At 36.6% G+C, this 24900-nt stretch overlaps 1 protein-coding gene across 4 annotated transcripts in view; it reads left to right on the forward strand.

Annotated features, from left to right (window-relative positions):
• The window catches only part of dclk2a (doublecortin-like kinase 2a), a 130072-nt gene that overhangs the window by 10836 nt on the left and 94336 nt on the right, over window positions 1-24900 (forward strand). For all 4 annotated transcript variants that reach the window (XM_030144309.1, XM_030144320.1, XM_030144329.1 and 1 more), the window contains exon 2: window positions 15268-15605. In XM_030144309.1, the coding sequence (XP_030000169.1) occupies window positions 15268-15605 (338 nt within the window). The remainder of the gene's footprint in view (window positions 1-15267; window positions 15606-24900) is intronic.

A 24900-nucleotide genomic window follows, 5' to 3' on the forward strand; every position in this document is an offset into this window, starting at 1 on the left:
TATACAGGGTGGGGAAGCAAAATTTACAATGAACATTTAGTTGTTTTTTCTCAGCAGGCACTACGTCAATTGTTTTGAAACCAAACATATATTGATGTCATAATCATACCTAACACTATTATCCATACCTTTTCAGAAACTTTTGCCCATATGAGTAATCAGGAAAGCAAACGTCAAAGAGTGTGTGATTTGCTGAATGCACTCGTCACACCAAAGGAGATTTCAAAAATAGTTGGAGTGTCCATAAAGACTGTTTATAATGTAAAGAAGAGAATGACTATGAGCAAAACTATTACCAGAAAGTCTGGAAGATACTATTAAAGAAGAATGGGAGAAGTTGTCACCCGAATATTTGAGGAGCACTTGCGCAAGTTTCAGGAAGCATGTGAAGGCAGTTATTGAGAAAGAAGGAGGACACATAGAATAAAAACATTTTCTATTATGTACATTTTCTTGTGGCAAATAAATTCTCATGACTTTCAATGAACTAATTGGTCATACACTGTCTTTCAATCCCTGCCTCAAAATATTGTAAATTTTGCTTCCCCACCCTGTAAACACTTTTAATGCTGCTAATCTGATGTTTTTTCATATTTAAATATACTTTAATACTAGTTATTACTCACTTCGTGGAGATAATATACAAAAAAAAACCAAAAACATTTTGTTAAAGAAAAAATGATAGTTACAGTCTAATAACAATTGATTTACACTCAAACATGTTACTGCAGATCAGGTTTATCAAGAACAGCAACGTTACATATGCATAAGTGTCCACTGTGTTGGCTGATATGGAATTAAAACAGCAAAACCCATGAATATACAAGAGAACAGCTGGAGAATAACTGTCCACTGTAGTGACCAGTATGCACGAAAGAGTTAATTTTACAGGAAGTGTCTTGCGTCCTTTAGTATGTCAAATCTTTTCCTATCGCTACCGTTCCTTCCCATATGATATGAGTCCATTATGAGGCTTCATTTGAATCTGTTGCAAAAAGAGAAGTAAGAGGAATTTAGTAATACCCTTCTAAGGTCCATGGAGTTAGATTTGGGAGAATGTATTTTCAGAAATGTAATATTCATAATTCAAGGTGGGGTATGAGATCTTAGAAGAACGGTTTGAGCAAGCTACATTTTGAAAATACTCAATTCAAAAGTCCAGACCCCTTTCTTCAGACATCCCCCCCGAAGCCACGCCTCCAGAGTACTGGCACGCACGATGCTTGTTCTCGAGGGTTCACGAGCGCTGCACAGCAACAATTCACCTGGCTCTGGCCCCGGCTCTGGCCGCGATCCATGCATACCTCATTCAGTCTCCTCCAACACATACAGGGGTTGGACAAAATAATGGAAACACCTCAAAAAATCAACAAAATATAATTTAATATGGTGTAGGTCCGCCTTTTGCGGCAATTACAGCCTCAATTCTCCGAGGTATTGATTCATACAACTTGTGAATTGTTTCCAAAGGAATTTTAAGCCTTTCTTCAGTTAGAATACCCTCCAACTCTTTTAGAGACGATGGCGGTGGAAATCAACGTCTTACTTGAATCTCTAAAACTGACCATAAATGCTCAATAATGTTGAGGTCTGGGGACTGTGCCGGCCATACGAGATGCTCAACTTCATTAGAATGTTCCTCATGCCATTCTTTAACAATTCTAGCTGTATGGATTGGGGCATTATCATCTTGAGGTGAAGGTGTTTCCATTATTTTGTCCAACCCCTGTATTATTATATTGCTTAAAATCCCCTTCACAGTCCAGTCCCATGAATGTGAAATTATGATCTTGAATATGTATTTAGGTTTCTTTCTAACCACTGGTTCCAGTTTTAGTCCTAGTTCTAGCTCTTGTTTTGGTTTCTAGTGCTGGTCCCAAGCCTGGAGAAGGTTGAATCAGGAAGATCATCCAGCGTAAAAGTTCTACCAAATTAACCATGCAGATCACGATTTGTATTTAGATTTTTATTTCATACTGTGAGCATTTTAGTTAGTAACCCTTTAACAAGCAAGTGACTATTTTTGGTTATTTCTGCATGCATTACAAGACAGTGACAGCAACAGTTACAGTAAGGCAACAATCTCAGGTCTACAGGGTCTGTTAGGTCCACCTCTGCATGAACAGTGAGTGTAACTGCTTTGTTTGGTACCATGAAGTAATGGTACTAATGTAACTGGGTGCTTCTATGAAACTGGTCCCTAAAAACATGGGGGCTAAAAATTTAAACCAGATGTAGACTAATGTTATGAAGCAAGTTTGGAACCACTTTGGGTCTGTTTTAAAAATAAATACTTACTGAGATTAAAGAGAAAAATTTTTTCAGATAAAACACATTTTTATATTATTTTACATTATATTTAATACAAAAATCTGCATGTAACACGGTCAAATGGACACAAAAATTATGCACTACTATCTTTTTGAATATCTCTTTATTCTCTCACAGGTACATTTTGGGAATTGAACTAATTATGCAAGTCAGAGTGTTTCACAAAAATGACTGCTGTTGCAAAATCAGTCACAATTTATTTGCATTTAACTGAGCAGGTTCTGCATGTAACGCAAGTGGACACGATGGGTCACACATGAAACCTGGAATGAGACTGCCGATTCATGTAAAACCCACATGTCTGGATTTTTTAAAAAAACACCTTGATCATCAAATTTAACATAGTGTCTTTATTTATAGCGGTATATAAGACCATTTACAGCCATGTTTTCAGATCAAGTGCACTGACACCTAGGTACCTTTTCATGCCCCAATTTTGGTCCTATTTGGTCCCAATATTTTATTAAAAAATCATTAATTTTGGGATGGCTCAGAGCAAGAGTGTAATTTTTTTTGCATTTATCTGAGGTCATCATTAGGTACATCCTGGGGGGAAATATGTCTAAATTTAGCTTTTATTACTGGGTCTAAAAAGCTGGTAAAGTACCAGGTACCAAAATGAACCCAGTTTCATAGAGGCACCCAAGTAATGATATTTAAAGTGATAATGTGTACGTTGACAGGTGTCTGGATCAGCATTTATGTTGATCTAAGATTCTAAAATACCAGTTCTTTTCACCTTACATGTGTTTTTTTTTTTAATTTTTCATATGTAATTCTTGGATTTTTTTTTTTTCTTTTTGCCACTTATGGCTAAGGAACCAAATATGGTCACTTCATTGACCTTGATTTCTACATAACAAAATAAATTTTGAGCATAAATGTAATAAAGTCTTGTTTTGTCCTCCAATAACACACTAAGGTTGAAATTTTGAATTCCGTAGTATTTCTGAGTATCCTATAAAGGGTCAAAGTGAAAAGACTGGACTGTAAATTAAAAACCAGTTAATGTGAGAGAAAGATGAATATTTTTGTGAGTTTGGGAAAGCTCAGACATGAGATGGGCAGAGCGCCAGTGTCACCCCACTCATTTCTACACCCATCTAATGGACAGGGAGAGGGAATATTACCACACATGTCAGCAGTCTGCTGCCATTGATTGGGGCCTGCAGGGGCTCTTTTGTGTGAAACCCAATCAAGCACCATTCACATATGTGGCCCTTATGGCTGGATGGGATTACCGAGCCAACCGGTCGACACGAACTGCTGTGCTTGTGGAAAACAACAGAGGTAGCAGCTACTGAAAAGGGTTTACATAGAGCTTTGTTGTTATATGGGGAGCCTAATATCTCTGTCCCTATCTGATATTATCTATTTTATAGCAAATGAAGTTATTGACGTTTATGGATTTTTTTTATAAGTCGTTGAAGATGCAGGTGGAGAGAGAGTTTGTGTTGAGGGTTGCCCCATTTAGTTTTCCATTCTGGATCACTTTTACTGCATGTGGCTTTTCTCTCTTCTCTTGTTGCCATCTTACCTTACTCTCAACTCTCAAAATATATGATGCAATTTGTGCCAGAAAACTTGCTTTGAATGTTGACATTAATGACGATAAAATAGTGAAAAGTTGAAGGTGGGGTATGAGATCTTAGAAAAATGGTTCGAGCAAGCTACATTTTGAAAATACTCAATTCAAAAGTCCAAACCCCTTTCTTCAGACATCCCCCGAAGCCACGCCTCCAGAGTAGTGTCAAACACAACGCTTGTTCTCGAGGGTTCATGAGTTCTGCACAGCAACAATTCGCCCGGTTCCGGTGACTCCAGCTCCGGCCCTGATCCATGCATACCTCATTCAGTCTCCTCCAACACCCCCGCTCTTACAGAACAGCCCCAGTTCAGACCTATCTGACTAACGGTACTTTTCTTAGTGATTACACTGGTCTACAATTTTTTAGAAATGATTTGCTTCAGAGATTAAATGTGCTAAATGTTATGTATTTAAATAAGATTAATTGGAAAATAAATGACAAAAGTGCCGGTTTGCTGATGTTTTCAAGGTATATGATTAAGTGTTATTACACATATATATTGGTTTATGTACATTTATATAATAGTTTTATAAATCTTCCACTAAATAGAACCTGTAAAGTGAATGTATTCTAATGTGCAGACAGTGTTTTGAAGTAGATCTTGTAGCTCTGAGACAAATATTCCTTTTGAGTCAAACCCATTCTCTCATTAATTCTTGAATTTCACATTTTGACCCAAGGCTGTATCTTGGAAAGTTCAGCCAACCAGCATTTTTTACTTGATTTTTCTTTATCAGTGACTCTCATGTGGTAAAATTTCATTACTTTTATTCTGGAAGCATTTTCCTTGTAGACCAGTGTTATGTTAGTGACAAAACAGTTTGCTGGTGGACTTTCCATCCTAATATAACTAATACAGCCAAGCTCTGGCTCTGGCTTCGTTTCCTGTACAAGTGTTTCAAACCTCTGAGAACGCACAATTCATGCACAAAGAGGGGTACGCACAGAGGGGGGATGGGGGAGGGATTTTAAGCAATATAGTAAAAAATGCTTGAGGAAAACATCTCCCACCTGACCTTTAATATGTAAGATGTATGCATGCCTGTGTGTTTGGAGCAGGTTGTTTCTGTTTACTCCACATACAGTATTTCTAGGCTAGATGTTACCATAGTTGCCTACTTTCATGAAAGTAATTAAAGGTTTTTCCAGGAAAATCCCTCTCACCCCTGAGTTCTTTAGTACCTCCACTCCTCATTGACATCAGTGTACAAAACTAGCTACTGCCAGCGTAGAAAGTGTCTGCAAATTTTGGCAAACAGCCTCCACAACTCTATGGTGGCCGACAAGGGCCAAACACATTGCAACGACCCAATGCGTCCCAGTTAGAGAAAACAGCTGCAAGTACAGAAATGATGCAAATTCACAAAGTCAAACACAAGTCTAAATGAGGTACAAAAAGAGGAATGTGGTGCAAATGAAAAACTGCGCTGCAACAACGGAAAAAAAATAGGACCAATGGCCCTGTAGCTTACCGGCCAAATTAAAAGCTTTGGGAAATGTATCCAGATGCCATTTATTATCACCCAGTTCTGTGTATTTATTCTATTACAGAAATAGCACATGTTTTGGTCATATTCCAATCAGATCTGTACAAAATTGAAATTCCAACTTGATATCATTGATACTGATTTATTGGATCAATCCACTTCCTATCTGTTATAATGGGGAAATTTTTCTAAGTCGCACCAAATCCAGAATCAGATCCGGATCCAAATAATTTCACTAACTTGTTGACATCATCATAAAGAAGCTGTATACCAAGTTTGAAGTCAATTGGAATTGTAGTTTCAGAGAAGAAGACAATTGAAATTTTTGTAATGGACGACAGACGACAACAGACAATGACAGACGACGATGCCGGACGCCGCATGACAACAGTAGCTTACTGCCTGTCGGCCGGTAAGCTAATAACAAATTCATAATCATCAAATGCTTTACAAATAGAGAAACGATGCAAACCAAGAAAACATCTGCAAATGAAAAACGCTGCATAACCAGTCACTACAATAGAAGTGCTCCAAACCTGTAGGGGGCAGCGTTTATAGACAGCAGACTAGAATCAAATAAAAGTCACATGACCGCGCTACGCAGTAACTTCAATTAGTTCCCACTGTAGTTTGAAACACTGTCAGTCAGCTGTTCTGCGTCTCTCTCTCTCCATCCTGTGTGTCTCTGCATTGAGCTGTTCTGCTGACAGCGCCCCCTGCAGGTTTGGAGGACTTCCGTTGTAGTGACTGGTTATGCAGCATTTTTTGTTTGCAGATGTTTTGTTGGTTTGCATCATTTCTCTATTTGCAAAGCATTTGATGATTATGCATGTGTTTTTTCATTTGCACCTCGTTCCTCTTTTTTTACCTCGCTTAGACTTGTGTTTGAGTTTGTGAATTTTTATCGCGTCTGTACTTGCAGCTGTTTTCTCTTAAATGAGATGCATTGGGCCGTTGCAATATATTTGGCCCTTGTTGGCCACCGTACAACTTGGAACAAAACACACTCCTGCATAAACTTCTCATATGCACACCGCCACATACGAACCTTTGAAAATTCTTTAAGTTGTCACAAATTTTAGTTTTTTCATTCATTAAATAAGGACATTGTCATTTTAAGTCTGAACAGTAGAGGCCTGTAAACAGTTGTTGATTATAGCTTTACATTTTCTGGCACCTCTCAATCATTCTGTGCTCTGGCTGCTTAATGTTTCCACTCATGGTGAATGGCCTCAGGCTGCAACTGGCCTGCATCATGAATATACATTTGATGGATCAATGACATTGTGAACATCATAGAAACTGTGGTGTCAGTGGGGAAAGGGTAAACACTGGAAACATTTGGAAATGGAGAATGTGGTGCAAAATACAAGCAGATACACAAACACCACTAATTGTTCACACTACATTTGGGGAAGGGAGGGAGGTAAATAGGGGGGAGACACATTTATGCACAAGAAATGGTACTGTAACTGTTAAAAACTATAACTGCTGTTACTATTATAAGTACAAATACCCATAGTAGTTAACTGTTAATAAGTACTAACAGTGGATATACTACTACTGCAGACCTCAAGCATCCATGTAACTATTTAATAAACACTATCACAACTATATGGATAAATGAATAATAATGATGGAGGCAGGACAGAAGCAGAACCACAGCAGCATATGATGCATATATACCTACCTCCCAGTATTTTATTTATTTTAATAGAATGTGCAATAACCTGTTCTACCTCCTAGTACTTTAATTCAAATATGCAATAACTTGTTTTTACCTTCCAGTACTTTTATTTATTTATTTATTTTTTCTGATACAGTACTTTATTTCACAAGTGTGTATTTGTGTTTGTCTGTGCAATAACTGTTTTTATGTGTTTTAACTTTAATAAAGTCTGTTTTTCTATTCTGCAGTTGCGGAAAAAATTATTAAACCATCAAAAATCATCAAAAACAATGGTTATGCAATCAAGTATTAACTCCTGTGTGTATCATGTGACTAAAACAGACAGAAAAGAAAACATGGAATGCCTAAAAGCACTGTTTTTGACAGTACAATGCCATAGATATTGATGTAAAAACTGAAGTGATTTTGGTTATTATCAAGAAAACATGGAAAATGACTAGATATCAGCTCTGAAATTAAACTCTTTTGTGCTATTTTTGTTGTTATCATTATATTTGTCCAAATAAATGTACCTTTAGTTGTACCAGGCATTAATATGAACAAAAAATTGAAGAAAACAAGAGGTGGTCTAATAATTTTTTCCACAACTGTAAATCACCACAATGCAGGGACCGTTAAGCACATGATGTGAATATAGCTCACCATAAATTTAAAAAAAGGTTATTTATGTTATTCTTCTGTGCATGATGAAAGTAAATACATCTTTACTGCTCTATGATTTTCTCATGTTTTTAAAAAATAGTGCTTTTCTTAGGAATTGACAACAAAGCATCATCAATCTCAATCATTTTGCATTCATAGAATAGAATATTCACTGTTATTGTGTGTACAGTGAAATTAGGAGTGCTACTCCACTCAATGCAAACAATATGAATTAAAATGGCTAGATATCAGCTCTGAAATTAAACTTTTATGAGCTATATTTGTTGTTATCATTATATTTGTCCAAACAAATGTACCTTTAGTTGTACCAGGCATTAATATGAACAAAAAATTGAAGAAAATGGTCTAATAATTTTTTCCGCAACTGTAAATCACCACAATGCCGTTGTGCAGGGACAATTACACACCTTATATGAATATGGCTAACCCTAAATCAGAAAAAAAGGTTATTTATGTTATTCTTCTGTGCATGATGAAAGTAAATACATCTTTACTGCTCTATGATTTTCTCATGTTTTTAAAAAATAGTGCTGTTATTGTGTGTACAGTGAAATTAGGAGTGCCACTCCAGTCAATGCAAACAATATGGATTAAAATGGCTAGATATCAGCTCTGAAATTAAACTTTTATGAGCTATTTTTGTTGTTATCATTATATTTGTCCAAACAAATCTACTTTTTGTTGTACCAGGTATTAAAATGAACAAAAAATTGAAGAAAACAAGAGGTGGTCTCGTAATTTTTTCCTCAACTGTAATTTCCATATCAGATTACAGCTGTATCATGAGGTCACTTTCTAATTTCCATGTTGAACAGTTTCAAATCATCTTATTCTTCCCGCTGTTATGTGAGTAAAGTTTACTGTAGCTGTTTTTGAATGGGAGACTCTGTGACCGCTGCAGTGAACAGTGTCAGGCTGGTTTGATCAGCTCTGGGCAGGTGGTCGTCATCTGTCGTCCACATGAGACCACCAGCTTTCACAGCCTCCCCTCACATCACTTAGGGACGTTGCACCTGAGATCCCTGCACCTCGGGGAATACATGGTCACAGTCACCATCTGAGGGCATTTCAGTGTTCTGTCAGTGTGCAGGGATGAATGACAGCCCCACTTAGGATTTGTTTTAGTTTTCAACCAAAGCTTCGTCCCTCAGCTGTGTTCTAGCATTATAATTAGCCTTTGGTTAATTGCAATCTTAATAAAACCAGGTATCATGAGACACACTGTCTCATACGGCCTTTCACACAGCTAGATTCATTTGACTTGACACACATGAGATAATCAAAACCATTGGAGATGAGATTTGAGTCTTAATTTGGAAAAAAAAAAAAAAACAAGACAGATAGACAGATAGACAGATAGACAGATAGATAGATAGATAGATAGATAGATAGATAGATAGATAGATAGATAGATAGATAGATAGATACTTTATGAATCCCAAGGGAAATTCAAGTATTCAGCAACTTTGCATACAGCACAAGTAGACAAAAAACAGACAGACCAAAACAAAACAAAAACAGTGGGTGAGTAACCAGGTTGACATTAACCCTTTCATGCATGAATCATGAGAACCTTAGTCAATATTTTTTTTCTTGAGTGTTTTTATTCCTCTTTAGGCATGAAAAAACAATGCTAATGATTTTTTATTTATTTATTTATTTATTTTATGAACCTATTTTTCATGTAGTCACAAAAATGTCCACTCAGCTGGACACCATGTGTTTAATTTTTGAAGCAAAGAAACATGTATTTAAAAATCATCATCAGAAAGTGATATACTGTGTAAAAACTATGACATAAAAACATTTTTAATGCCGCTAATTGCTTAATCGCTAATGTTTTCTCACATTTTGTCATACTCTAATATTAGTTATTACTCATTTCACGGAGATAATATCCTCCTGAGACCCAGGATATTGACAGTTTTAGCTTTTTTATATTAAAAAAATTGTCTTGATTGGAAACTGCATAATGCAACAGTTTTTTCAGATACATTTTAAAAATAATTTTTATTTGATGGATTTTTTTTAAAGGAATGCCCTTTGTAATGCACAGCATTTTTTGAGTAAAACTGTCAAACTTTTGTCCTCTACAAAGGACAAAATGTATTGCTGGGTCTCAGGAGGATATGCAAAAAAAAAAAAAAACAAACAAAAAAAAATACTTTTGGTTTCAGAAAACTGTTAATTACAGTCTAATAACAATTAGCAACTGATTTACAGTCAAACACGTTAGTACAGATCAGGTTTATCAAGAACAGCAAAGTTACAGTGATTGTATGAATTGCAGTGTTTGGGATGATGCATAAGTGTCCACTGTGTTGGCTGATATGGAATTAAAACAACAAAACCCATGAATATACAAGAGAACAGCTGGAGAATAACTGTCCACTGTAGTGACCAGTATGCATGAAAGGGTTAAGGTTAGCATATATACTCTAAGGTTACGTTCAGACCAAGATTCTAATAGTTTGGGATTTTTCATTATAGTTTAGTTTTATTTAGTTTTGACTTTTTTTCCCTCTAATTCAGTTCGTTTTAATTAGTTTTTAGAGTAGGTTTGCTAGTTTTTATTAGTTTTCATTATTTTCTAAATGCTTAGTTTTAGTTTAGTTTTAGTTTTGTCGTATCTTTTTTCTCTTCTTCTCCGTCGTATTCAAATAAATCCCAGACAGGACTCTGCTGCTTTCTCTTAACTTTAGTCCCCATGTTTCCAGGTAGAGTGGGGACCAGAAGACGACTGGACCACAAGTGACCACAAGTGACGGACCCTTAAATATCATATGGTGCCGCTAGCTAAAATTGCTTGAGGGAAATAAATCGATTTCGTATCAATCCGACATTGACAAAAACAAAAACTAAGGGAATTTTATCCGTAATTTGCATACATTTTAGTTAGTTTTATAAGCACACAATACAGTTTCAGTTAGTTATCGTTTTTTTCTTTTAATTATACTTTTTATTTATTTCAGTTGACGAATATGTTTTTACAATTCTAGTTTTCGTCATTTCGTTAGTTTTCGTTGACGATAATAACCTTGGTTCAGACAGCAGGTCTTAATGCACAATTCAGATTTTTTGGTGAAATCCAATTTCTTGTGTGCTCGTTCATATTATAAATTAAATGCGACTTCTATCAGTTCTCAGTGTGAACTGAATGCGACCCTGACGTGACCTTCATGCGCAAAAGACGTCCTGACGTAATACATGACCATGCAACACACACTGTGTTTATGGAAGTAAATATGGAGTCATCTGGTATCGGTGTGTGTGTGGCACTGATAAAGTTTCTCTACAGCTGAAGTCAGAACCATTAGAGTCAAATAATTTAATAATAAATGTGCTTGAAATAAAATTACACTACTTCTACTATTACTGTTGTTTACCTGAGGACAGTGTCTGGACCATAATATGTTGAGTTACCCTGTGATTCCCACAACTATTCTTAAAGTAAATTATTACTGAACTTCAACAAACTCACTTTTCTGTTGGATAGGTCCAGGATAGGCTAGGTTTATAATTTATGCTGCCTATATACTGGTTCTACATGTTCATCCTGACTGCTGTTGAGGAATGTACTCAGATAAATCCAATGTCTATAAAGATACTTGTATTATTAAAGTCAGGTCTTCTCATTTTAGCTTTGACTGTACACTCTTGTTTTTTCCCACACATTTCTAAGATCTCATATTCGATCTGCATGTTTGGCAGTTAAATTCTTTTCTGATGAATGTTGCACAAAGAGAAAGTATTTGTCACATTCCTTTTCTTACTCACAGTAGAAAAACAACACACTGCAATTTCTCGTCCAACGCTTGGCCTTCAAAACAATCACCCAACATTCTTTGTCTGGTTTTTGTTTAGCGGCCAAGCGCCATGTATTTGTCACATGACTTTGTTCTTAAGGGGAAACATTTGCGTGTTAACTGTTCAAATGGAATGCTGGCAGATAAAACAAAGTGCTTTGGAGGAAGGCCAGTGTAGCAGCTCAACAGCTGAAAAGGGAGGGAGGACGGTGTAACACTGGTCTGGCCTCGCCATGTGCCTTTTTGTTTCAACTTAGGAATGTTAACTCTTTGCTAGAAAACTGACTTGCTTATGGCCATGACATTTGCATATTTTAAAGGGGTCCTATTTTGCTAAGCCCATTTTTATTTGTCTTTGGTACATTTATTTGTGTATTTGGACCCTAATAGTTCATAAAGTTTGAATTTGAACCCTCCAGGTGCTGCAAAGCTATCTTTAGGCAAGGCAAGGCAGATTTATTTGTATAACACAAGTCATACACAGGGCAATTCACAGTGCTTTACAAAAATGTCAAAGAGACAGATTAAAAACACACAGTTATGAGGGGTTGTGGCTTGGTAGGAGACCATACACATATATTTTGGGGTTGTCCAAAATTATCAGAATATTGGAAAAATATTCAGAGAGAAATAAAAGGATGTTTGTCTATAGACCTACCAATGAAACCATCATATTTTATACCGGGCATAATACCTGAGAACCTTCAGGAAAACAGTCAAACAAAACTGCTTAGAATACTTTTACTAATTGCAAACAAAGTAATAACAACCTCCTGGTTAAAGCCACAACCCCCACAATAGTCCAATAGAGGGATAGAATTCAGGATATGTACAACATGGAATACACCACTGCAGTGTTACAAATGAAGAGAGAAATATTCATGAGCAATTGGACCCACATTAAGTCACATTTTAATTTAATGTAAGTGTTGTTGCTTTTTATTGTTGTTGCTGTTGTGGATTTCTATTTTATTCTATCTCAGATTCTGAAAGAATGTCAAGGTTCTACCATGTTGTATTTTAATGGCTGATGTTGATCTCTCCTGAATATTCTGGTCCCTGTGGCCTAGGACTTGAAACAACCATGGACTACTACCCCCATTAAGACTGAAACACACACACACACACACACACACACACACATATATATATATATTAATATATATATATATATATATATATATATATATATATATTTCTGTTATATAATACAATGCACTGTATGGCTACACATGTGAAATCTAAATAAAAATAAGTTAAAAAAAAAACAACCCCCCCCCCACACACACACACAATTATAATTAAAACATAATCAATAAAACATAAACAATTATCAATTAAAATAAAGTAAAAGGTCAGAGGTTAGATAGAACCCTTTCAGTTGTTCTATGCACAGTTGAACAGAGCTGTTTTCAGCCTGGACTTAAACATTGCCACAGTAGAGGTCTGTCTCACGTCATCAGGAAGACTGTTCCAGAGTTCAGTTGCATAGAACTGAAACACAGCTTCACCCTGTTTAGTCCTGACTGTGGGCAACAGCAAAAGACCAGTCCCTGAGGTTCTCAGGGTCTGAGATGGTTCATATGGGACCAACATGTCGCAGATGTACTTTGGTGCTTTATATTTATATTCATTCTGGCGAAAATTGAGTGGATTTCTACAACCCGTTTCAATTCCATCTTAATTTGTTACGTTTTATAACTAGTTACATCACGACATTTGCACATATAAGGTCAAGTCTTCCAGTGAACATTTCTCCAAGTACACCATAATTGTTTGTCAGCAGCAGCGGTTGTAGTAAAAACTGAAAATATGTCCAAACTTAGAGCTGATGACCTAAAATGTTCAGTTGTTGGTTGAATGGGACTGAACAGCACAGCCAGTGGTGTAGTGGTCTCTAGAGAAGTGGGTATACTCTCAGTTTTTGCCCTTTTTTTTTTTTTAAGTAGTCCAGAAAAATGCCTTGTTTTAGAAACAGTGACATGTAAGACTACTCTGTTTAGTTTACCCAAAAATCCATCAGTAGTATTTACTCACTATTATAAAATGATCATGACTTGATCAGGAGCAGTTTGTAGGTTTTACCGGTCACACAAGCAGCTGCAGGAACGTACATGTATTCAATATGAGGCAAACATAGAATAACGTTAGCCTTTCATAACGTTAGCCTTTCATAACATTAGCCTTTCATAACGTTAGCCTACTCACACAGTTTAACTACTGGTGACACTATCTCTTCTCCTCTAAATGTGCAGTCATATGTCCAGTAGTTTAAAACAGTGACTCATTCTGAAACCACCTTAAAACTTACCTCAGAATTATGTATTCCATCAAAGTAGGTTCTCTCAATATGTGTCAGTCATTTGAAAGACGTTTATTCTGCCTCTTTCGTTTGCATTTCCAATAATTGCGCATCTTTCAATGTGACGTGCAGTGACCTGTCAATCAACTGGGGTGGCACTGGCACCTTGAGGTGTCCAATCAGGTTCCAGGGGTGGCCGGCACTAGTTAGCAATATTTTCCTCGGCATGACCTGTCCTACTCTGCCTCTGATTGGCTCATCAGTCCTCATGCCTGAAGTTAACCATTCTAATCAGTGAAGGTACCAAGTACTAGCCAATTAGAGGCAGAGCAGGGCGGGTCATGGCTTCACCATCCAAGGGGAAAACATGGGCAATTTGGTTTAGATACGACTGAATGGTGTGCATCAAGGGGATTTAGAAGTGGATATACACAATGCTGACTGAAAAATAAGTAGGTATACAGGGTGGGGAAGCAAAATTTACAATGAACATTAGTTGTTTTTTCTCAGCAGGCACTACGTCAATTGTTTTGAAACCAAACATATATTGATGTCATAATCATACCTAACACTATTATCCATACCTTTTCAGAAACTTTTGCCCATATGAGTAATCAGGAAAGCAAACGTCAAAGAGTGTGTGATTTGCTGAATGCACTCGTCACACCGAAGGAGATTTCAAAAATAGTTGGAGTGTCCATAAAGACTGTTTATAATGGAAAGAAGAGAATGACTATGAGCAAAACTATTACGAGAAAGTCTGAAAGATACTATTAAAGAAGAATGGGAGAAGTTGTCACCCGAATATTTGAGGAACACTTGCGCAAGTTTCAGGAAGCGTGTGAAGGCAGTTATTGAGAAAGAAGGAGGACACATAGAATAAAAACATTTTCTATGATGTCAATTTTCTTGTGGCAAATAAATTCTCATGACTTTCAATAAACTAATTGGTCATACACTGTCTTTCAATCCCTTTCAATCAAAATATTGTAAATTTTGCTTCCCCACCCTGTCCTCTGTATACCGCTGTATACCCTGGACTACACCACTGAGCACAGCCAAAAACCTGGAGGGGATGGGGCATGAAGTGGCTCATGTGCATTTAAAGGGCCAGCACTCAAAACCACCTTTCTGGTGTCATTAGTCAGAAATAGGGTTGAAGAAGGACCTGTGGAGTTGAATTAATGTAGAATTCAGACCCAAGCAGAGCATTTACAGTTCATGTAGACCACAGGGAAATGTTTTAAAATGCATAATTCCATGTGATGGGGTTTTATCGTTCTTTATTATACAACACTAACATTTTTGATTATTGGACAGTTGTAGTAGATGGTTCATGTTGTCGGCAAGAGATCCAGGTTGTCACCATTAATTCTGAAAAGTAATTTTTTTCATCCAGGTGAAAGCTACGTCTGCGCCTCTAACGAACCCTTCAGACGTGTCGACTACACCAAGAACGTCAACCCCAACTGGTCTGTGGGCAGCAAATCTGGTACTTCGCGCTCCCTCTCATCTCTCATCCCGATGAAGAACGAGCACCAGCGCGAGTCAAAGGAGTTTATTAAACCCAAGCTCGTCACAGTTATCCGCAGTGGTGTAAAACCTCGGAAGGCGGTGAGGATACTGCTGAACAAGAAAACGGCGCACTCTTTCGAACAGGTTCTCACTGATATCACAGACGCTATCAAGTTGGACTCGGGTGCCGTGAGGAGACTGTACACTTTGGAAGGCAAACAGGTGAGTGGGCTATATACTGTATGCATGTGTTTGATAAAAGTGTATAAAATATATTGATATATTTGAGTTTTGGAATTAGAGCTGCACAATATATATCATTTGAGCATCGTCATCGCAATGTACGTGTGCTCAATAGTCACGTCACAGGTTCTGCAATGTAGGAGGCTAATGAACTCAATGTGTTCTTGTCTAATTTCAACCTGGGTACCTGACACACACTACGCACAGCGATCCACCAATCACAATCGTTCTTAATCAGTTTGCCGAAGCAGACCACGCCCCTGCACATGGAGTGAGTTCCACCTTTTCTTTAGTTCTTTATATTACATTGACATAAAGATACATACAGTGGTGTGCAAAAATATTAGAACACATTTCAAATCTTAAGAAACTGGTGGTTTATTTGTTCCCAGAGCCTGAATTTCACTTTTTTGCCATTGCAAAAGGTAAAGGCAAAAGTACTGAGAATATTTCACCAACAAATTTATCAGTCCAGTCCTTTTATTTACATTTTACTCTAATATTTAGTGTGGCTCCCCTTGGCAACAATCACAGCAGCGCATCTTTCTGGCATTGTGTCGATGTATTTTCCGAGAGTTTCAACCCCAATGTCATTCCACGCTCTCAGAAGCTCATTCCAAAGAGTTTCCTTAGAGTTTCCTTAGATTGTTGCCAAGGGAGGGCCACACTAAATATTAGAGTAAAATGTAAAAAAAAAAAAAAAAGGACTCGACTGATAAATTTGTAGGTGAAATATTGTCAGTACCTTTGCCTTTACTTTTTGCAATGGCAAAAAAGTGAAATTCAGCCTCTGGGAACCAATAAACCACCAGTTTCTTAAGATTTGACAAGTGTTGTAATGTTTTTGCACACCACTGTATACGCATTAAATTTATGTTAATTTCAAGGAAAAATGAATCCTTATGACAGTTTTTCAAAGATTAAATATCAAAAATCATGATAGCAATTGCTTACAGTATCACAGTATGTCCCAATATATTGAATTGTAACCTCCATGTTGTGATCCATATCTTATCCATAGACTGTTGCCAGTATATACATCCCATATATAAACACAGTTTGACCCAAAGTCTGAAGTGATCCATATGTGGATTGTAATCAGCTTTGGTAATCATGCAAACACATGCAAAAACAGACTGTGAAACGATATTATTCTTGCCAATATCCATTGACTCATGAACTACAAATAAATAACATGACAGTTGGGAGGAACTGAACTGTATTGTTTCCAGTTAAACAGGATAATGGTGCAGATGATGTGCACATGAGAACCAGATGGACCTGCGTTGGTTTTATCTCTAAAAAGTGCAATGATTTATAGGCTTCAGCTGTGTCAGCAGTCTAGGTAATTACACCCTGTTTAATCATCCACACATAATTACACGCTACTGTTAGTTCAACAAGACACTAATGAATACACTTCAGATTTGTGCCTTTTTACCACATCTGTGAGTATATTATCCTCCCTATCACATTCAACTTTATTAAGCCATATGAGACAGTTTTCACCCATTCATCTGTGACACATTTATGGTAACCTTTCCATTTCCATTTGTTGTTGAAGGCTCCCTGTTGTGATGAGATGAGGTGGGTTTGGAACACATGGCACCCCAATCAGAAAGATTTATAGGGGTGTTTCGTCTGGGGGACGAATCATATTATCATAATTACCTCTGTAGAATGTAAACACGCATAACATTATGTAATATAAGATAGAGGTTAAAAAAAGGACATGTAGCACATAAGATATAAGTTTGTTGAAAATCCATATTATATTAAAGGGATCATATTTTACAAAACCTACTTTTATTAGTCTTTGGTTAATTTATTTGTGTATTTGGAGATACTAATAGTTCAAAAAGGTTGAATTTGAACCCCCCAGGTGCTGCAAAGCTATCTTTTATATTCATTTTTTGGCAAAAGTCGAGTGGATTTCTACAACCATTTTAATTCCTTCTTAATTTGTTGCGTCTATAGCTAGTTATGTCACGAAATGTGCACATATAAGGTTAAGACTTCTGATGAACATTTCTCCAAGTTTTGAGAAACGGGACAGAGCAGCACAGTCAACAACCTGGAGGGGGTGGGGTGTGAAGTGGCTCATTTGCATTTAAAGGGCCAGCGCTAAAAAAACGACCTTTCTGGTGTCATTAGTCAGAAATAGGGTTGAAGATGGACCTGTGGAGTTGAATTAATGAAGAATTTAGACCCAAGCAGAGCATTTACAGTTTATGTAGACCACAGGGAAATGTTTTAAAATGCATAATTCCATTTTAAAAAGCAAAATATGACCCCTTAAAGATAAGATAAGATAAGATAAGATAAGACTTTATTTATCCTACCATGGTGAAATTTCACAGTTAATAGCAGCAACATACAACAAGCAATCACAGAGAGAATGACAGGAAGAAAAAACCATGAATGAAAATGAAAAATATAAAGAGAAAAATATAATCAGTATCAAGAAAAAAGGATAAAATGTTTGTTCATCATACATACTAGAAAACCTGATTTATTGCTGAGGAATATAGTTTGTGTCATTGATGCCAATGCACAGACCGTAAGTCCCATTTAAAAAAGCAAAATATGACCCCTTTAAGATAAGATAAGATAAGATAAGATAAGATAAGATAAGACCTTATTTATCTAACCATGGGGAAATTTCACAGTTAACAGCAGCAACATACAACAGCCTTTAGGTAAAACAAATCAGTTACAGCAAACTGTTTTAATCTGGCCATGGTTGTATGGAATGGATTGCCAGGGTTTCTGTTGTTGGAAAATAATAGAAAACGTTTTCAAAAGAAATTAAAACTTTTCTTGTTTTCACAACAGACATGAAATGGAAAGAGTATTGATAATATTGAAAGATGTCTTATGATTTGTATCAGACAGCTATTGTTTGGTGAAGGAGTACAAATGTATAGTACTTATTTTGTTTGTTTATTTATTTTTAATGCATTGAGATATGCTCCGTGTGTGTGTGTGTGTGTTTGGGCATGAACGGTATAAGATTAATGTAAATAATTAAAATTGTAAAGTAATGTAGAGGAGACCCCAGGAAGAATAGTAACTGATGATTCAGTTGCTAATGGGGATCTTAATAAATGAAATGAAATCATAGAGAGAAAGACCGGTAGAAAAAACCACAAGCGAAAATGAAAAATACAAAGAGAAAAATAGTGTCAGTATCAACAAAAAAGGATAAAATGTTTGTTCATCGTACATATTAGAAAGCCTTACTTATTGCTGAGATATGTAGTTTGTGTAATTGCTGCCGACCCATTTATTCAGGCTGCTGTAAAATAGGTGGTTCAGTTTCCTTCAGATGCTCAAGAGGAAAGCAGTAAATATCACGTCTGCCAGACAAATAAGCTGATGTTTGTCTCCTGTGAGTTGACAGGGGCCTTTCTGCGCCGGACAAATGACTCATGAGAATAGTGATCTGTACTGGGTCTGACAGAGCCGGCCCAGCATCCTCTGTGTCAGTCCAATGTGATGCACCACGATAGTTTCCAATGGCCTTTCAGGATTATGTAATGGTACACAGTAAATTAGTTTATTTACATAATTGTAGCTTAAAGTTTTGTTTCGACTCAGTTTTTGGAACTCTTATAGGTGTGTAAATATATCTGCTAAAGACTTTGCTGTAACTAAAACACTACAAATACGCTAATAAACTTTTATTTAACCCTTTCATGCACAGTGGTCACTAGAGTGGACAGTTATTCTACAGCTGTTCTCTTGTATATTCATGGGTTTTGTTGTTTTAATTTCATATCATCCAACACAGCACCATCACATACACTGCAATTCATACCATTACTGTAACTTCGCTGTTCTTTATAAACCTGATCTGCAGAAATATGTTTTAGTGTAAATCAATAGCTCATTGTTTTTAGACTGTAATTTAAAAGTTTCAATCAAATTTTTTTTTTTTTTTTTTTTCATATTATCTCCATGAAGTGAGTAATTACTAGTATTAGAGTATGTTAAAATGTTAGAAAACATCAGATTAGCTGCATGAAAAAGTGTTTTATGTCATAGTTTTCACTTTCTGATGATGGGTTTTAAATACACGTGTTTTTTTGCCTCAAAAATTAAATGCATGGTGTCCAGCTGTGTGGAGATTTTTGTAACTCCATGAAAAATACGTTCATTAAAAAAAAAAAAAAAAAAAAAAAAAATCAGTTGCATTGTTTTTTTCATGCCTAAAGAGGAATAAAAGCACTCAGGAAAAAAATCTGGACTGAGGTTCTCATAATTCATGCGTGAAAGGGTTAACATACATATTACAACTGAAGTGATATAGACAGCTAATGAGAATATTTGACAAAATAATTTGATTGTACATAACCCTTCAATTTTCTTGTAGCACTGAATAATTAGTTCCTACAGATTCACAGACCTAAAATATCACTTATAGAAGCAAGAAAAAATATTTTTATTAAAGTTAATAGTGCATTTACATATTTTAGTTCTTTTAGGTTTCCTTTTATATTGATTATATCTTTATATCTTTTTTTCTACAAGTGGTAATGACGTTTTGTAAACAGTTACATAAAAATAGAGTTCTTAAGCTTAAAAAATGAGCTTATTTGACAAATGATAGGTGAAACTTTAATTTTTTGACACTGATATTCACTTTTGCTTGATCTGGCCCTAATACATCCACCATGAAGGTTCTGATCTGACCACCATTTATCTGTTAGGACAATTTGTCCATAACTTTGGATGAGCTGTGAATTTGTGTGTATTTGTTCTTGGTGACAATAACTAAAGCAGAATAAATTTGGGTTGTTTCAGTCAAGGTCAACATCAGTTTAACTGCCATAAAAGGCATTGATAGTCATTTATGTAATTTTATGTTTACGTGTTTTATGGATATAATTAATTTTTTGTGACTTTGTTTAATAGGTAGGAACTTTGTTTACGGTCTGTGTTGCACAGGGACACTTTTAGTTGTCACAGCATTTTGAGACCATGAAGACCATGATGAGAGGTTGTTGCTCCACTTGTCAGATGGTATAAATTACTTCAATAAGACAAAAACACAATTTGTCTTTTTATACGTCAAAAAGACTTTGTATTGTTCATTTCCCTGAAGGATTTTGGGTTTGCCGTTTTCACCCCCTCTTAGTTTTGTGCAGCCAGCGAGGTACATTTATTGATGTTATATTGTGTCGCATATATTGGTTTCGGTCGATGTGAATGTGTGTTTTATTGTGTACTTAATGTGTGTGTTGCTTAGCTCGACAGTGGATTTACCAGTGATAAACTGTGACGAATAAATCTATCAGTAAATGAAGAACTTTGGCGTGGTGTATTTCCTGGAGAAATCGACCATCAGTGTATAAAAAAAAGAAGAAAGAATAACAAAAAAAATCTCAAAATTGTCCAAATGTGTGATGTGTAGGGAATTCAGCCTTGGTGTAGGTTTGTGCTGAGTCCTTTTGAATTGAATCTTAAATTTACTTAGATTAGACAGTTTGGAGTAGAATGTTTGTTGGAATGACACAGATTGAGTGTCCTTATACTGTATGTTAATGGTTATCACTAATGGTCAAAGGTTATATTCAGAAACCAAGATAAAATATGACCTAATCAATTATTTTTCCACAGCTGCACAGTTTAACATTTATCTTCAGAATCTCATTAAAATCACTTGTGTGATTAATTCAGTCTCATATCAGTGACAAGAAGCCTTGATGTGTTTATTTCCATCTCTAAGTAGATCAGCTGTGCAGGCCAGCTGTTCTTTACGGCCATTCATGCTTCAGATTACCATGAGGAGCGCTGCGTCCGACTTTATGGGCGACATGTGAATAGTCGTCACTTTGGTGCGAGTGTTCCATCTGTGGTGTTCAGAGTGAGAGGACACTGACAGGATATGGGACATCGACGAAGATTCTTCATCCTCCTGTCGTTTCCTAATGTCAGTAAAGAGTTATGAGTTCTGACTTTACTGAATCTCTGTATTCTATGTTGTACATGTTTATATGTATGAAATATAGTAATGCAAGTACAGGGGTTGGACAAAATAATGGAAACACCTTAAAACATCAACAAAATATAATTTAATATGGTGTAGGTCCGCCTTTTGCGGCAATCACAGCCTCAATTCTCCGAGGTATTGATTCATACAACTTGTGAATTGTTTCCAAAGGAATTTTAAGCCATTCTTCAGTTAGAATACCCTCCAACTCTTTTAGAGACGATGGCGGTGGAAAATCGACGTCTTACTTGGATCTCTAAAACTGACCATAAATGCTCAATAATGTTGAGGTCTGGGGACTGTGCCGGCCATACGAGATGCTCAACTTCATTAGAATGTTCCTCATGCCATTCTTTAACAATTCTAGCTGTATGGATTGGGGCATTATCATCTTGAGGCGAAGGTGTTTCCATTATTTTGTCCAACCCCTGTAGTTTTAGAAAAAGGTCCTGAGATTTCAGACAGGCATATTAAAGTGGGACAGTAGTATAGGACTCACAGAAACTTTGTACTTGAACTGTAGTCCAAATTCACATGGAACTGTTGTGTTTATAAAATAGTTCATTAAGAACATTTTTCATGTTAGTTTCATGTGTTTGTCAGAGTCAGTTAAGTTTAGGAAAGCTGCACATTTTCAGATTCCAATGAGAGCCTTGACATTGATAAGTTTGGGAGGAGCTTCTGTTGTGGTTCAGGACGTAAGCCTTATTTTGGAATCATACATTATAATATATCATGGTCTGATGATTGATTATTACTAGTGCTGGGCAGCGATTAAAATTTTTAATCGCAATTAATCGCATGGATTTCTGCGATTAATCGCAATTAATCGCATAGTTATACTTGGGGGGGGGGGTGTTGCTGGCATCAACAGCGTGTATTGCCTTTAAGGGATATTTCAGACTTGAAGTACTCCGGTGATAAAAATAATTCCACATTGCAGTGCTTCCAACCAACTTTGGCCTTCTCAACCCCACCATCTGACAACATTTAAAATGAAAATGTCCATGTAAAAGACCGCTACTTTTCTCCATGTTTATGTCCACACCAGTTTATTTCTGGTTGTGAGTGATTGACAGGAGTCTTAAGCCCACTAATAAATACTAATACTAATAAGCCCAATAGTATGTGATGTTCAGTTGCTAAAAGCATGCAAAGGGGGCCCTCTAGTGGTCAGAATAAGTGTCACTAGCGTATGTTTTGTCCTTTCGGTGTTACCGTAGTCAGTTCGGACATAAGAAGATACGTTTCTTTCACTCTGTTTGTATGGCCCCAAAAACGTTTGCGTGTTAGTATTTTATGTTCAGTTGTTGACAGAATGAATAGTATAAAATATCTCTGATGTGAACCTTTGTTGCTGGATAAAAAGACGTAAATTTTAAATTAATCTGTAAATGCTAATCGTTAGCATGTCAATGGATTTTCCCATTCAAGTTAGCATCAAGCTAATCACATCGTAAATCAGTAAAGGTTAGTTCAAAGGCTGGCATATTATACCTAAACACAACCAATGAATTTACATAAACTTAACATGAGCCTGCATAAAGAATTAGTAACCCATCTCCGACTGCTAGCATAAACGAATTAGCTTAAACTTGTTAATAACACATTGTAATAAACACATCCAAAATAACGTCATAAACATGTTTCTGACGGCACGTTTGCATGTGAAATTATTTAGCAAACAACGATTGATACATACAGGCGTTGAACTACAGGAGTTAAAGTTTGATTCAGCATTTGAAAAGTTCGCTGGCTTTTCTCCTCTCAGCTACACCGGCACCTCGTTTGGTTCTAGTGCGTGTGGAGCGCCAAAATAAAAACATGAGTTTCAAAATAAGAGTCCGTATGTATAAATGAACTAAGACTTGCTTGAAAGGCAGAACGGCATTAACGGGAGATAAAAAAAATTGTCGGCGTTATTTAATGAATGCGTTAACGTGGTAATAACGTGTTAACTTGCCCAGCCCTAATTATTACCCCTGCCAAGGAACGGCGGAGGTTATATTGTCATTGGGGTTTGTTTGTTTGCTGGTTGGTTGGTTAGTTTGCAAGATAACTCAAAAAGTTATGGAGGGATTTTGATGAAATTTTCAGGAAATGTTGACACTGGCACAAGGAACAAATGATTACATTTTGGTGGTGATCGGGGGTGGGGGGGCCCACGGGGGGGGGTGGGGGGTGGGGGCACTGATCGTTAGTGTGCAACATAACTCAAAAAGTTATGGACAGATTTGGATGAAATTTTCAGGGTTTGTTGGAAATGGGATAAGGAAGAATTTAGTTGAATGGCTAAAGCAGGACTATCTGTACATGAATCTAGTCTACAGGTTTAACCCATTAAACCTGTAACTTCATCCTGAGACCAGACCTGGACACCTGACAACATCCTGTCCATTACAGAAGTCAGTTCAATTTGACAGACTCACTTGATGTCTGTTTTTTTTTTTTTTTTTTTTTTTTTTTAAAGTAGGCCACATTTAATTTGCAGTAGTTGCTAAAACATATATTGATTTATCTAAAAATGTCCTGTTGATAAGTACAGACTCCTTATGACTGTCGCCAGTCATAAGTGTTTGCTCCTGGAGGATTCTGTTGGGTTTCTGTAAATTGGCTTAAAATTTGATTTGATTTGATCTATCTCTCCTTTACGTGAAGCACTTTGTAACATGTTGTTTTAAAAAGTGCTATGTAAATAAAGCTTTACTTTACCTACTTAAAGGAAAACAATAAAGAAGGATCAGTCTAAGTCCTTTTGCTTGTCCTCTGTCCTCTTCTGTCTGTGCAGAGCAACAATCCAAACATTTTATATACAGTGTGATGCCTTGATAACTGTCTTTTCACATCCAGAATGACAGCCACTCCTCCACATACACCCTATTATCAGTATGGTAGGACTTGTGTGACATGTTTCACTTCGACTTTAGTGAAGAAGAAATATCTGAATCGCAACTTCTTTTGGAAAAAGAAAGTGAATTTTATGCCATAATGATAATGTATTCTGCTGTGCTTGATGTAGTATTGTATTATCTAAAATAGTCGGTTTGTTGTACAGGTGGCTTTTAATTTTTTTAATTAAATTTTGGGCGTACAAGATGTTACACTCTTCATGTAGCTCACACACATCCATGCACACACACACACTCTGATTGCCTTCCAGCAGCAGCCTACCATCTGCTCGTCCACAATCAAATCAGAGGTCCCAGCCACCCAGTCTGCAGGCGCTGCAGCCCCTCCCAAACACACACACATGCACATACACACACAGACAGGGTGGCC

The sequence above is a fragment of the Sphaeramia orbicularis genome, chromosome 1 (genome assembly GCF_902148855.1).
Source record: "Sphaeramia orbicularis chromosome 1, fSphaOr1.1, whole genome shotgun sequence".
NCBI lineage: Eukaryota > Metazoa > Chordata > Actinopteri > Kurtiformes > Apogonidae > Sphaeramia > Sphaeramia orbicularis.